Source organism: Mustelus asterias, chromosome 18 (assembly GCF_964213995.1).
Source record: "Mustelus asterias chromosome 18, sMusAst1.hap1.1, whole genome shotgun sequence".
Taxonomy (NCBI): domain Eukaryota; kingdom Metazoa; phylum Chordata; class Chondrichthyes; order Carcharhiniformes; family Triakidae; genus Mustelus; species Mustelus asterias.
In genome coordinates, this window is record NC_135818.1 from 88,617,478 (window position 1) to 88,633,379 (window position 15,902).

Sequence of the window (15,902 nt, forward strand, 5' to 3'; positions counted from 1 at the left end):
AAGATGCGGATTAATCCAGGAGAGTCAGCACGGATTCGTGAAGGGCAAGTCGTGCCTCACAAATTTGATTGAATTTTTTGAGGAGGTAACTAAGTGTGTTGATGAAGGTAGGGCAGTTGATGTCATATACATGGATTTTAGTAAGGCATTCGATAAGTCCCCCATGGTCGGCTTATGATGAAAGTAAGGAGGTGTGGGATAGAGGGAAAGTTGGCCGATTGGATAGGTAACTGGCTATCTGATCAAAGACAGAGGGTGGTGGTGGATGGAAAATTTTCAGACTGGAGGCAGGTTGCTAGCGGAGTGCCACAGGGATCAGTGCTTGGTCCTCTGCTCTGTGATTTTTATTAATGTCTTAGAGGAGGGGGCTGAAGGGTGGATCAGTAAATTTGCTGATGACACCAAGATTGGTGGAGTAGTGGATGAGGTGGAGGGCTGTTGTAGGCTGCAAAGAGACATAGATAGGATGCAAAGCTGGGCTGAAAAATGGCAAATGGAGTTTAACCCTGATAAATGTGAGGTGATTCATTTTGGTAGGACTAATTTAAATGTGGATTACAGGGTCAAAGATAGGGTTCTGAAGACTGTGGAGGAACAGAGAGATCTTGGGGTCCATATCCACAGATCTCTAAAGGTTGCCACTCAAGTGGATAGAGCTGTGAAGAAGGCCTATAGTGTGTTAGCTTTTATTAACAGGGGGTTGGAGTTTAAGAGCCATGGGGTTATGCTGCAACTGTACAGGACCTTGGTGAGACCACATTTGGAATATTGTGTGCAGTTCTGGTCATCTCACTATAAGAAGGATGTGGAAGTGCTGGAAAGAGTGCAGGGGAGATTTACCAGGATGCTGCCTGGTTTGGAGGGTAGGTCTTATGAGGAAAGGTTGAGGGAGCTAGGGCTGTTCTCTCTGGAGCGGAGGAGGCTGAGGGGAGACTTAATAGAGGTTTATGAAATGATGAAGGGGATAGATAGAGTGAACGTTCAAAGACTATTTCCTCGGGTGGATGGAGCTATTACAAGGGGGCATAACTATAGGGTTCATGGTGGGAGATATAGGAAGGATATCAGAGGTAGGTTCTTTACGCAGAGAGTGGTTGGGGTGTGGAATGGACTGCCTGCAGTGATAGTGGAGTCAGACACTTTAAGGAACATTTAAGCGGTTATTGGATAGGCACATGGAGCACACCAGGATGATAGGGAGTGGGATAGCTTGATCTTGGTTTCAGATAAAGCTCGGCACAACATCGCGGGCCGAAGGGCCTGTTCTGTGCTGTACTGTTCTATGTTCTATGTTCTATATCTCCACCGAAGGACTAGCACAAGTAGTGAGGATCAGATGGCCTCCTTACGTGGATTCTCTGATTGCCCCTTACTGTAAGTTGTAACATTTCACTCTCTGCATCAGTGTTGACATCTGGTCCCTAGCCAAGTTTTCAATTTGGTAATAAGCAGAAATAATTTATAACCTGAAATGTTCACTCTGTTTCTCTCTCCAGGTGATGCTTCCCAAGCTACTGAGCATTCCTGTTTTGAGTTCAGATTTCCAGCATTCACAGTATTTTGGCTTTTCAATTCAGTGCCAAGTTAACAGCCACACTGGCTGAGCGAGCATGTGTCCATTGGCACCATGCCTCAATAGCCCCAGCTGAACCCAGGCTAACGCTATTGGAAAGCGGAAGATCATAAATCACACTTGGCAGACAGAGGAGAATTCACTCTCTGCAATCTGCGCTGTATTTAAAACAACGTTTTAGAGCACCTTCATGTCCTAAAACTTCCGAGTAAAATTTGTTACTACAGCGAGTGGTTTAGGGAAATTAAATAGGTGTATTTAAGGAGAAACGGGATAAATACATGACGGAGAAAGGAGTTGAAGGATCTGCTGATGGAGTTAGATGAAGCAGGGTGGGAGGTGTCTCACAGGGAACATAAACACCAGCATGGACCAAATGAGCTGAATGGCCCTGTTTCTGTGCTGTAAATACTCCGAAAAACATTGATATCAAGCCACAGGAGGAGATAGAACAAAGAACAGTACAGCACAGGGACAGGCCCTTCGGCCCTCCAAGCCTGTGCCAATCACATTGTCCTATCTAGACCAACTGCCTGTATCCCTCTATTCCCCACCTGTTCATGTGCTGATTCAGATAAGTCTTAAATGGGGCTAACGTATCTGTCTCAACCACCTCACTTGGCAGTGCATTCCAGGCCCCCACCACCCTCTGTGTAAAAACCTTCCCCTGCACATCTCCACTGCACCTTTCCCCCCTTATCTTGAACTTGTGCCCCCTTGTAATTGTCATTTCTACCCTGGGAAAAAGCTTCCAACTGTTCACCCTAGCCACACCCCTCATAATTTTATAAACTTCTATCAGGTCTCCCCTCAGCCTCCGTCTTTCCAGGGAGAACAATCCCAGTTTATTCAATCTCTCCTCGTAGCTAATACCCTCCATACCAGGCAACATCCTGGTAAACCTTTTCTGTATAGATATTAGAACAGGTGATCAAAAGCTGATCAGAGAGATAGGTTTGAAGAAGTGTGGTGTGGAGAGGTTTAGGGAGGGAATTCCAGAGCTTGGGGCCCAGGCAGCTGAAGGCACAACCACCAACGATGGAATGATTAAAATTGGGATTGCTCAAATGCTAAGAATTAGAGGGAGGAGTGCAGAGATCTCAGAGAGATGCATGATAGAAAGAGATTATAGAGAGATAGCGAGTGATCAAATAATGGAGGGACTTATTTCACAGGATGCGGGCATCATTGGCTAGGTCAGCATTTATTGCCCATCCCTATTTGCCCCTTGAGAAGGTGGTGGCAAGCCGCCTTCTTGAACCATTGCAGTCCACATGGTGTAGGTACATCCACAGTGCTGTTAGCGAGGGAGTTCCAGAATTTTGACCCAGCAACAGTGAAAGAATGGCAACATATTTCCAAATCAGGATGGCGAGTAGCTTTGTGGAGGATTTGTAAGGAATGGTGTTCCTGTGTGTCTGCTGCCCTTGTCCTTCTGGATGGTAGCGAATTTGAAAGCGAGGGTGTGAATTGTAAAATCTAGTTGTTTGATGCCCCTGAGCCAGTGAGAGTATTGGAATGGTAAATGGTGCAGACGAGGATAGTGACAGCAGAATTTTGGATCAGCTTAAGTTTAAAGATGGTAGAAGGTGAGGGTCTGGCAAGAATTTAGAGGTAGGAAATCTGAGAGAGGTGGATACTCAGCAAGATCTTGGAGTCCTCGTGCATCAGTCGCTGAGAGTAAGCGCGCAGTTACAGCAGGCAGTAAAGAAGGTAAATGGTGTGTTTGCCTTCATAGCGAGAGGATTTGAGTATCGAGATAGGGATATTTTGCTGCAATTGTATAGTGCATTGGTGAGGCCACACTTGGAGTATTGTGTGTAGTTTTGGTGTCCTTATCTGAGGAAGGATGTCCTTGCTATAGAGGGAGCACAGCGAAGGTTTACCAGGCTGATTCCTGGGATGGCAGGTCTGTCACATGAGGAGAGACTGAGTCGATTAGGATTATATTCACTGGAGTTTAGAAGAGTGAGAGGGGATTTCATAGAAACTTATAAAATTCGAACAGGGTTAGACAGGGTAGATTCAGAAAGAATGTTCCCGATGGTGGGGGGTGTCCAGAACTAGGAGTCATAGTTTGAGGATAAGGGGTAAACCTTTTAGAACTGAGGTGAGGAGAAATTTCTTCACCCAGAGGGTGGTGAATGTGTGGAATTCACTTCCACAGAATGTAGTTGAGGCCAAAACTTTGTCTTGATTTCAAGAAGAAATTAGATATAGCTCTTGGGGCTAAAGGGATATGGGAGGAGGGGGATCAGGATATTGAATTTGATGATCAAAATGAATGGCAGAGCAGGCTCGAAGGGCCCGAAAGGTCTACTCCTGCTTCTAGTTTCTATGAAATGAATGCGCCTTTCAGCAGTGGCTGAGCTGAGACAGGGTTAAGTGATATTATTGAGGAAGAGATGGACAGTCTTAATACCGAAGGACATGGAGTCAGAGCTCAGTTCAGGATTAAATGGGATTTGCCGAGGTTGTGAATGGACATTCAGTCCCACCAAAACACAGACCCTTTTGTATGGTAACGTCAACTGTTCATTTTCTTTTGTGATGATGTGAAGCACTGACCTGCAACCCCAAGCCTTGCCGAAGAGAATCTTCTAGAAGCCTCCGGCGCCCCTCTGTTTCTCGCTGGAGGTGCTGCCAGGTCGTGGCCACCTGATTGCTGTTTGTAGGCACCTCGGTCAGAACTGGCGGTTCTGCTGGAATCGCGTCCCCAAGGGTGGCTCTGTCGTCTCTGCATCACAGAGAGATACGGTTATGTACAAGCAATACCTCCCTCTGTGCCCCAACCCACTCCCAATGATACCCTCCCTCCCCTTGGAGGTCATAAGAACATAAGAAATAGGAGCAGGAGTAGGCCATCTAGCCCCTCGAGCCTGCCCCACCATTCAATAAGATCATGGCTGATCTGAAGTGGATCAGTTCCACTTACCCGCCTGATCCCCATAACCCCTAATTCCCTTACCGATCAGGAATCCATCTATCCGTGATTTAAACATATTCAACGAGGTAGCCTCCACCACTTCAGTGGGCAGAGAATTCCAGAGATTCACCACCCTCTGAGAGAAGAAGTTCCTCCTCAACTCTGTCCTAAACTGACCCCCCTTTATTTTGAGGCTGTGCCCTCTAGTTCTAGCTTCCTTTCTAAGTGGAAAGAATCTCTCCACCTCTACCCTATCCAGCCCCTTCATCATCTTATAGGTCTCTATAAGATCCCCCCTCAGCCTTCTAAATTCCAACGAGTACAAGCCCAATCTGCTCAGTCTCTCCTCATAATCAACACCCCTCATCTCCGATATCAACCTGGTGAACCTTCTCTGCACTCCCTCCAAGGCCAATATATCCTTCCACAAATAAGGGGACCAATACTGCACACAGTATTCCAGCTGCGGCCTCACCAATGCCCTGTACAGATGTGGCAAGACATCTCTGCTTTTATATTCTATCCCCCTCGCGATATAGGCCAACATCCCATTTGCCTTCTTGATCACCTGTTGCACCTGCAGACTGTGTTTTTGCGTCTCATGCACAAGGACCCCCAGGTCCCTTTGCACAGTAGCATGTTGCAATTTTTTTTCATTTAGATAATAATCCAATTTGCTATTATTTCCTCCAAAGTGAATAACCTCGCATTTGTCAACATTATACTCCATCTGCCAGATCCTCGCCCACTCACTCAGCCTGTCCAAATCTCTCTGCAGACCTTCTACGCCCTCCACACGATTCACTTTTCCACTTATCTTTGTGTCGTCTGCAAACTTTGTTACCCTACACTCAGTCCCCTCCTCCAGATCGTCTATATAAATGGTAAATAGTTGAGGCCCCAGTACCGAGCCCTGCAGCACGCCACTAGTTACCATCCGCCAACCAGAAAAGCACACATTTATTCCGACTCTCTGCTTCCTGTCCGATAGCCAATCCCCAATCCACGCTAACACCCTACCCCCAATTTCATGTGACCCAATCTTCTTCAGCAACCTTTTGTGAGGCACCTTATCAAACGCCTTTTGGAAATCCAAAAACACCGCATCCCTCCATACCCTCCCTCCCCTTGGAGTTCATCCCTCCCATCTCCTCCACCACCTTAGCCTCGTCTCACGATGTGCGACCAATCACCTGGTAGCGTGTTCAGTGATGGGGGACATAATCACATCCCATTGAGCTAGAATTACCTTGATTTTACAGCACAGAAACAGACCATTCGGCTCAACTGCTTTGTGCTGGTATATATGCTCCACAGCAAGCTCTTTCTGCCTCTCTCCATATCACCATATCCTTCTATTCCTTCATCCCTCACGTGATTATCCAGCTTCCCCTTAAATGTATCGATACGATTCACCTCAACCCCTGTCTGTGGGAGTGAGTTCCACATTCTCAGCACTCTCTGGATAAAGAACTTTCTCTTCAAATCCTTACTGGATTTATTCCTCACTAAATCATATTTATGGCCTCTAGTTTTGATCTTCTCCACAAGTGGAAACATCGATCAAACTCTTTTGCAATTTTAAAAAGTTCTACGAGGTCATCCCCTCAGCCTCTCTTTTTCTGGAGAATAGTTTCAGACTACTCAAAGCAGCGTCAATGGATTCAGACATTTCAGCACCTTGGCTGAGGGCACTGGTGTCTCCCTGAACAACGGGCTGTTTCGAGGTGCCCTCTCATAGGATCAGCGATTCTACCCACTGCCTGATATCCAATAAGGTCTCAAAAATCTCAACCCTGTTTCTCCCTTTGAGCCACAGCTATTGCAGCAGTTACTGTAACCGACTGTAATGTGGCAATGGATGTCACTGGCTAAGCCAGCATTTATTACCCATTCCTCTCACAATGAGAACGGGGTCACAGGGCAGCCCAGTTCAAAAGGCAGATGTTTCTACCCCAGGCACATCTGTTCCAGCTGCAGATCAAACAGCAACATCTGCACATTGGTCTCTGCTTTCTTTAATCTTTTGATTCCAAAGAGCCACCCACCCATAATTCCTGCTCCTCGCTGGCAAGGCCTACCCGGAGGCCATTCCCAGCCCACACACTCTTTGATACACGCAGACTGTTGTCACACTGGAATAGGGATACAAAAGAGGAAGAAATGATCCTCCAGTTTTACACGACTCTGATCAAAACCACATTTGGAGTAAGTGGGTTCAGTTCTGGGCACACGCCTCAGGAAGGACATGTTGACCTTGGAGGGGGTGACAGCACAGGTTCACCAGAATGAGATCCATTAACATTAAGCTACAAAGACAGGTAGCACAGACTAGTCTTGTATTAATAATAGGAAATGCTGGAAAAGCTCAGCAGGTCTGACAGTATCTGTGGAGAGAGAAACAGAGATAACATTTTGAGTCCAACATGTCACTGAACTAGTCTTGTGTTTCACTGAGCATACAGTAGAAGGCGAAGGGTTGATTTAATTGTGTTTAAGATGATTAAAGGATTTCACAGGATAGATAAAGAGAAACTATGTCCTCTGGTGGGGGAAGGAGAGTCCAGAACATTAAAATCAGAGCCAGGCCGTTCAGGGTGACTTCAGGAAGCAGCTCTTCACACGGAGGGGAACGGAAATCTGGAACTTCCCCAAAAAGCTGTCAGACCACAGGTCCATAAAATGCTGGAGCAGAAGTAGGCCTTTCAGCCCATCCAGTCTTTCCGCCATTCAATGAGATCATGACTGATCTGATAATCCTCAACTCCACTTTCCTCCTTATCCCCAGAACCCTCGATTCCCTCCGTGATTAAAAATTTTTGATTTTATTTATTATTGTCACATGTATTTACATACAGTGAAAAGTATTGTTTCTTGCACGCTATACAGACAAAACATACTGTTCATAGAGAAGGAAAGGAGAGGAGAGAATGCAGAATGTTGGTCATAGCTAGGCTGTAGAGAAAGATCAACTTAATGCAAGGCAAGTCCATTCAAAAGTCTGACAGCAGCAGGGAAGAAGCTGTTCTTGAGTCGGTTGGTCGTGACCTCAGACTTTTGTATCTTTTTCCCGACGGAAGAAGGTGGAAGAGAGAATGTCCGGGGTGCGTGGGGTCCTTAATCATGCTGTCTATCTCAGCTTTCAATATAACGATCCAGCCTCTGCGGTAAAGAATTCCACAGATTCATTACCCTCAAGAGAGAAGAAATTCCTCCTCATCCTGATCTGAAGTGGGCGACTCCCCCATACTCCGTTTAGGCCGAGGGTCAGTTGAAAATGTGAAAGCTGAGATTGATAGATTGTTTTTTAAACGGGCAAGGGTATTGATTGTTCTGGATCCAAGACAGAATGGAGAAAACAGATCATCCGTGATTTATAATAGACAGAAAAGGCTGGAGGAGCTGAACAGTCATCCCCTATTCCAAATGTAACAGGATCGAGGAGTTGAATGGCCTCCTCCTGTCCCTATGTCCTGGGCTTCAGACTGTCCTGGGGCTGTGTTCAGACCTAGGTCCTTGGCCAGCCTCCAGCGTTTCTCTGTTTGGCTGAAAATCGGACATTATGATTACGGGGAGAGGGTGGGAGTCTCCACACCGACATCCTCCCCCCCCCCATCCCTCCTGGTCATCAGACAAGCCAACTAAAACCCAACAAGCTACAACTCCAAAAGTAATTGGAGGAACGTAGAGGATTGGTGCCATTGAGACACGCAAGCCACACCTCACCAAAGCACACCAGGCCCTTTGAGCAGAGCAGCAGATCCCTCTGAATAGGAGACCGATCACACACACCTCTGACTGGGAGGCCAATAGAGCAGTAACGACCTGTCTGTATCGAGTGAGGCAGGTGTAGTGCTGAGGAATACCTGGGGATGAGCTGAGTTGCCTCCTGCTGCTGTGGCCTCTGGATCTGCTGGTTCATCTTGTCCCCGTGTAGCGAGATGTACTCAGTGAGCTGTTTGCATTCTGACAGCTCCACCTCCAGCTCCTACAGACCACACAGCAATACATTAGTGCTGAGGTAAAAGGGAACAGGACATTCTGCAAACATCTGAGCACTGGTATGGTCGAGTCTGCAGGTTACTCACTGCAAGCAGCTGATTCATTTTACTTTCAGAAGTTGCAATCAAATCCTCCTCTCTCCAGGTTGCTCAGTTAGTAATCCCCAGCAAAGCTGCTGCAGTAATCTGCACAGTCCTGACTTCACCAATAGGTAACCTGCACTGGCAACAAAACTAACCATACAGACCCGGAACTCTTTAACCCCGTGTTTAATCTGCAGCAAAAGCACTTTCTCTGACCTCACTCACTCCCTTACAGATAGCAGCACCAGTCTCAGTATCAGCCTCAGTTCACTGGCAACACTCGGTCAGAGAGTCATACATTCAACCCACATTCCAGAGCCTTCAGCAATTATAGAATACAGAGTATAGAATCCCTACAGTGCAGAAGGAGGCCATTCAGCCCATTGAGTCTGTACCAACCACAATCCCACCCAGGCCCTAGTCCTGTAACCCCACATATTTACTCTGCCAGTCTCCCTGACATTAGGGTCAATTTAGCACAGCCAATCAATTAAATTTTCTTTGCACTGTGGGAGGAAACCGGAGCACCCGGGAGGAAACCCACGCAGACACGGGGAGAATGTGCAAACTCCACGCAGACAGTGACTGAGGCCAGAACTGAACCCGGGTCCCTGGCGCTGTGAGGCAGCAGTGCTAACCACTGTGCCGCTGAGGTTGAAGCCCCAAGTGTGGTTTATAGTACTTTACATCAATGATGCCCCAGGAAATGCAGCATCCCCTTACTGCCAATGTCCCCTGGCGACATGACACTCCCCTTGGATTTTTAGTGACAATGTTGTATTTTTGTCCCCTTGTCCTGGACACCCTGAGAGACAGAAACATTTCCACATCTATCCTATCGATACTCTTTCAAAATTTTAAAGACCTTTATCAGGTCACCCTGAGTCTCCTCTTTTATATAGAAACCTGCTCAATCTTTCTTGTGAGTTCCAATTTCCCAATACTGGTGTCACACATGTAAATCATTTTGTGTAGTTTCTCCATGGCTTCTATATTCCTGATATAACATTAGGGCCAGAATTGAGGACAGAGTAATTACCTTCTGGTGCTGTAGGCTATCCTGTCTCGATAGCTTGGCTTTGATAGTGGGCAAGGCTGGCTGTCCAGTGGGCAGCGGAAGGCAGGAAGTCCCATCGGCTGGTGTGATCCCCTTGTCATGTGGCCCCTGTGTCGAGTAAGCAAATGGTTAGGTCTGATCAGCAGAATGACAGGATTGTCCTCAGAGAGAATCATTCTGGATTGGGTGAAATAAGATAGTGAAGAAGCTCCCTGCAAGCTTCAGCAATGTTACAATGCTTAAAAACTTATTGATTTATCTTTCATAAACTCTCCCCCGCATCAATCACACATTCTTACAGTGCAGAAGATCATTCAGCCCATCACATCTGTGCCAGCTCCTTGAAAAAACTGTGTAGTTAGTCACACTTCTCTCCCTTTCTGTATACCCCTGCACATATTTGTTTTAAAATATTTCCCCAATTTTCTTGTGAAATTTCCTGTTGAATCTGCTTCCACTGCAGCACATCCCACATCACAATAACTCACTGTGGAAAAACAATTGTCACCTCAATTCTGGCTCTTCTGCCAATCACCCTCATTCAGTGTTCTCTGGTCACCACTGTAAACCTTTCCTCCTTATTTAATCTAGAGAAACCATTCATAATTGTGAATTTTCTCTATTAAATCCACCCTTAGTCTTCTCTGCCCTACAGAGAACAATTTCAGCTTCTCCAGTCTCTCCACACATTGGAAGTCCCTCCTTCCTGGTACCATCCTAATTAATCGCCTTTGCACCCACTCCAAAGCCTTGCCATTCTTCTCAAAGTGTGGCAGCCAGAATTGTACACAATACTCCAGCTGAGGCCTAACCAGCAATTTATAAAGGTGCTGCATAACTACTTTGCTTTTGTATTCAATGGTTATTTATAAAGTCAGATTAAACGGCTGAAAGAGTGTACATGGCCTACAGGCTAAGATAAATGGGTAGGTCTAGTCCATGATGGGCTGAGGTTTGGAGGGTGGTATTTCGAGTAGAATGGATTAACTTTCTTTGGCAGGGAAGAGATAAATCTGGAGGAGATGTCACAAGTGTTAAACTGGCTCTAATTAGAAATAGCAGTGTGCACTCAGTACCATATTGTGGACTAACCCAAAAGGAGGAATGGACTCCACAGTTGTGTAATCACACCACCAGGGTAACCAATGGCAACAATAAATTGGAATAGGCGATGGATAGAACCCATGAAGCAATTAGCAATGCAATCAATGATTGCTTCTTAATGCAGCATCAAGGGAGACAATTAGTGTCTGACCAATGAATCACAGCCAGTGGTTGACATAGGACTGTGTGATTCACTCTCACTGTTAATGGTTCAGACAGATACTATGTCAATATGGAATTGGACAGGTAGATGGAAGAATGTAAGGACAGGGTGAGTAAATGTAATTGAGGCTCAATGCTAACATGGACTGATTGGGCCAAATGGCCTGTTTGCATGTTGTAACTTCAATATACATGAAGATAGGGAGTGCTTTACTGAGCTATTACAGACAGACAATGTGAGTCTGTAGCAAGATTTAGGATAATTGTACGTTGGGGCTCCACTGGCAAAATGCATTGTTTTCAGAGACCTCGAGGTTGTCAAGTGGGACATTTTCAAAAGATTCCTTAAAAAACCTGTAATTTATATTGCACCTTGCTAACCTTAGACCATCCTTAAGCACTTTATAGCCAATTAAGTGTTTTAAAATTGTAATTGTTTTTGGAATGTGGAGTAACTTTTTTCCTCCCCAAATATTTACTGTGTAAAATGATCAAACACCCACAATGTGACTATCATCGTGGGTCCTGCTCCCACTGTCTGCGTAAATTAAAGTTTCCATGTTCATAAGAACATAAGAACATAAGAAATAGGAGCAGGAGTAGGCCATCTGGCCCTTCGAGCCTGCCCCGCCATTCAACAAGATCATGGCTGATCTGAAGCGAATCAGTTCCACTTACCCGCCTGCTCCCCATAACCCCTAATTCCCTTATCGATCAGAAAACTATCTACCCGTGATTTAAACATATTCAACGAGGAAGCCTCCACCACTTCAACGGGCAGAGAATTCCAGAGATTCACTACCCTCTGAGTGAAGAAGTTCCCCCTCAACTCTGTTCTGAACCGGCCCCCCCTTATTTTGAGGCTGTGCCCTCTAGTTCTGGTTTCCCTTCTAAGTGGAAAGAATCTCTCCACCTCTACCCTATCCAGCCCCTTCATTATCTTATATGTCTCTGTAAGATCACCCCTCATCCTTCTAAATTCCAACGAGTACAGACCCAATCTGTTTAATCTCTCCTCATAAGCTACACCCCTCATCTCCGGTATCAACCTGGTGAACCTTCTCTGCACTCCCTCCAAGGCCAATATATCCTTTCGCAAATAAGGGGACCAAAACTGCACACAGTACTCCAGTTGCGGCCTCACCAGTGCCTTGTACAGTTGCAGCAAGACCTCCCTGCTTTTATATTCTATCCCCCTCGCGATAAAGGCCAACATTCCATTCGCCTTCTTGATCACCTGCTGCACCTGCAGACTGAGTTTTTGCGATTTGTGCACAAGGACCCCCAGGTCCCTCTGCACAGTCGCACGATGTAATTTTTCTCCTTTGATGATACAGTCTTAGAATTAGACTTTCCAAATGGCGGCAAATATTTTTGTGTGATTTAACATTAACAACCGCTTCCGTTGATATAATACATTAAATACCATAAAACATCAACAATAACAGGATCAAAAGCAACATTTTTCAGCTAATGAAGGATATGGGGACAAATGAACAAAGGGTTAAACAAAAAGATAGGTTTTAAATAGCATCTTAAACAAAAAGGGGAAGGAGGAGGGGTTTAGGGAGGGAATTCAAAACTTTATGGCCCTAGAGGTTGTAGGCACGGCTGGTGGAGAGATTAAAATCAGGACAGCTGAAGGACCAGAATTGGAATCACAGAAGGTGGCAGGTATGGAGGAGGTTACAGAGACAGGGAGGGGAAAGGCCATGGAGAGATTTGAGGGTGTAGATCAGCGAGCACAGGGATAATGGTGGTTAGAGAAGACAGCAGAGTTTCTAATCAGTTTAGAGGGTGGAAGAGAGGAAGGCAGCAGGAAGAGCATTGGAATAGTCAAGTGGGGGACATAGCTTCAAATCCCACCACAGCAGGTGGAAGAATTGAAACTCAATTCATAAAATCTGGAATATAAATCTAGTAATGATGACCATGAAACTATCATCAATTATTGTAAAAGCCCATCTGGCTCAAGAATGTCCTTCAGGGAAGGAAATCTGCCACATTTACCTGGTCTGGCCTACATGTGATCCCAGAGCCACAGCTGAGCGAGTCATTCAGTTCAAGGGCAATTAGGGATGGGCAATAAATGTTGGTCTTGCCTACAATTCCCACACCCCAAGAAGGAATACAGAAAGGTCCAGCAGTGGCAAAGAAACAATGCGAATTTCATCAGTAAGACCATAAGACCATAAGACATAGGAGCGGAAGTAAGGCCATTCGGCCCATCGAGTCCACTCCACCATTCAATCATGGTTGATTTCAACTCCATTTACCCGCTCTCTCCCCATAGCCCTTAATTCCTCGAGAAATCAAGAATTTATCAATTTCTGTCTTGAAGACGCTCAACGTCTCGGCCTCCACAGCCCTCTGTGGCAATGAATTCCACAGACCCACCACTCTCTGGCTGAAGAAATTTCTCCTCATCTCTGTTCTAAAGTGACTCCCTTTTATTCTAAGGCTGTGCCCCCGCGTCCTAGTCTCCCCTGTTAATGGAAACAACTTCCCTACGTCCATCCTATCTAAGCCGTTCATTATCTTGTAAGTTTCTATCAGATCTCCCCTCAACCTCCTAAACTCCAATGAATATAATCCCACGATCCTCAGACGTTCATCGTATGTCAGGCCTACCATTCCTGGGATCATCCGTGTGAATCTCCGCTGGACCCGCTCCAGTGCCAGTATGTCCTTCCTGAGGTGTGGGGCCCAAAATTGCTCACAGTACTCCAAATGGGGCCTAACCAGTGCTTTATAAAGCCTCAGAAGTACATCCCTGCTTTTGTATTCCAAGCCTCTTGAGATAAATGACAACATTACATTTGCTTTCTTAATTACGGACTCAACCTGCAAGTTTACCTTTAGAGAATCCTGGACTAGGACTCCCAAGTCCCTTTGCACTTTAGCATTATGAATTTTGTCACCGTTTAGAAAATAGTCCATGCCTCTATTCTTTTTTCCAAAGTGTACGACCTCGCACTTGCCCACGTTGAATTTCATCAGCCACTTCTTGGACCACTCTCCTAAACTGTCTAAATCTTTCTGCAGCCTCCCCACCTCCTCAATACTACCTGCCCCTCCACCTATCTTTGTATCATCGGCAAACTTGGCCAGAATGCTCCCAGTCCCGTCATCTAGATCGTTAATATATAAAGAGAACAGCTGTGGCCCCAACACTGAACCCTGCGGGACACCACTTGTCACCGGTTGCCATTCTGAGAAAGAACCTTTTATCCCAACTCTCTGCCTTCTGTCTGACAGCCAATCGTCAATCCATGTTAGTACCTTGCCTCGAATACCATGGGCCCTTATTTTACTCAGCAGTCTCCCGTGAGGCACCTTGTCAAAGGCCTTTTGGAAGTCAAGATAGATAACATCCATTGGCTCTCCTTGGTCTAACCTATTTGTTATCTCTTCAGTAGATGAGCTGATGGTCAGAGTCAGGTGACATTACACAGGTGAAAGTAGGTGAACTTGATGGTGAGGGAGTGCGGCCGGTGTGGCGGGTGAGGGAGGAGGGGGTGAGGTACGTGCTGGGGGTGGGGAGGAGGGGGTCAGGTACGTGCTGGGGGTGGGGGGGAGGGGGGAGGTACGTGCTGGGGGGAGGGGGGAGGTACATGCTGGGGGCGGGGGGGGAGGGGGTGAGGTACGTGCTGGGGGGGGGGGGGAGGGTGAGGTACGTGCTGGGGGTGGGGGGGAGGGGGTGAGGTACGTGCTGGGGGTGGGGGGGAGGGGGTGAGGTACGTGCTGGGGGTGGGGAGGAGGGGGTCAGGTACGTGCTGGGGGTGGGGGGGAGGGGGGAGGTACGTGCTGAGGGTGGGGGGAGGGGGTGAGGTACGGGTTGGGGGTGGGGGGAGGGTGAGGTACGTGCTGGGGGTTGGGGGGGAGGGTGAGGTACGTGCTGGGGGTTGGGGGGGAGGGTGAGGTATGTGCTGGGGGTTGGGGGGGAGGGTGAGGTACGTGCTGGGGGTGGGGGGGAGGGTAAGGTACGTGTTGGGGGTTGGGGGGGGAGGGTGAGGTACGTGCTGGGGGTGGGGGGGAGGGTGAGGTACGTGTTGGGGGTTGGGGGGAGGGTGAGGTACGTGCTGGGGGTTGGGGGGAGGGGGTGAGGTCTGTGCTGGGGGTTGGGGGGAGGGTGAGGTCTGTGCTGGGGGTTGGGGGGGGTGAGGTACGTGCTGGGGGTGGGGGGGAGGATGAGGTACGTGCTGGGGGTGGGGGGGGAGGGTGAGGTCTGTGCTGGGGGTTGGGGGGGGGGTGAGGTACGTGCTGGGGGTGGGGGGGGAGGGTGAGGTACGTGCTGGGGGTGGGGGGGGACGGTGAGGTACATGCTGGGGGCGGGGGGGAGGGGGTGAGGTACGTGCTGGGGGTGGGGGGGAGGGTGAGGTACGTGTTGGGGTTTGGGGGGAGGGTGAGGTACGTGCTGGGGGTGAGGATGAGGTACGTGCTGGGGGTTGGGGGGGAGGGTGAGGTACGTGCTGGGGGTGGGGGAGGGTGAGGTACGTGCTGGGGGTTGGGGGAGGGAGGGGGTGAGGTCTGTGCTGGGGGTTGGGGGGGAGGGTGAGGTACGTGCTGGGGGTGGGGGGGAGGGTGAGGTACGTGTTGGGGGTTGGGGGGAGGGTGAGGTACGTGCTGGGGGTGAGGGTGAGGTACGTGCTGGGGGTTGGGGGGGAGGGTGAGGTACGTGCTGGGGGTGGGGGAGGGGGTGAGGTACATGCTGGGGGTTGGGGTGGAGGGGGTGAGGTACGTGCTGGGGGTTGGGGTGGAGGGGGTGAGGTACGCGCTGGGGGTTGGGGGGGAGGGGGAGGTACGCGCTGGGGGTTGGGGGGAGGGGGTGAGGTACGTGCTGGGGGTGGGGGAGGGGGTGAGGAACGTGCTGGGGGTTGGGGGGGAGGGGGTGAGGTACGTGCGTGGGGTTGGGGGGAGGGTGAGGTACGTGCTGGGGGTTGGGGGGGGAGGGTGAGGTACGTGCTGGGGGTTGGGGGGGAGGGTGAGGTATGT

At 48.3% G+C, this 15,902-nt stretch overlaps 1 protein-coding gene across 6 annotated transcripts in view; it reads right to left on the minus strand.

Moving 5' to 3' along the window:
• LOC144507345 (nesprin-2-like) overlaps positions 1–15,902 on the minus strand; it is a 316,785-nt gene that overhangs the window by 111,624 nt on the left and 189,259 nt on the right. For all 6 annotated transcript variants that reach the window (XM_078234517.1, XM_078234521.1, XM_078234520.1 and 3 more), the window contains 3 exons: positions 9,624–9,749; positions 8,366–8,487; positions 4,142–4,310 (listed from right to left, as the gene is read on the minus strand). In XM_078234517.1, coding sequence (XP_078090643.1) covers positions 4,142–4,310; positions 8,366–8,487; positions 9,624–9,749 — 417 coding nt within the window. The remainder of the gene's footprint in view (positions 1–4,141; positions 4,311–8,365; positions 8,488–9,623; positions 9,750–15,902) is intronic.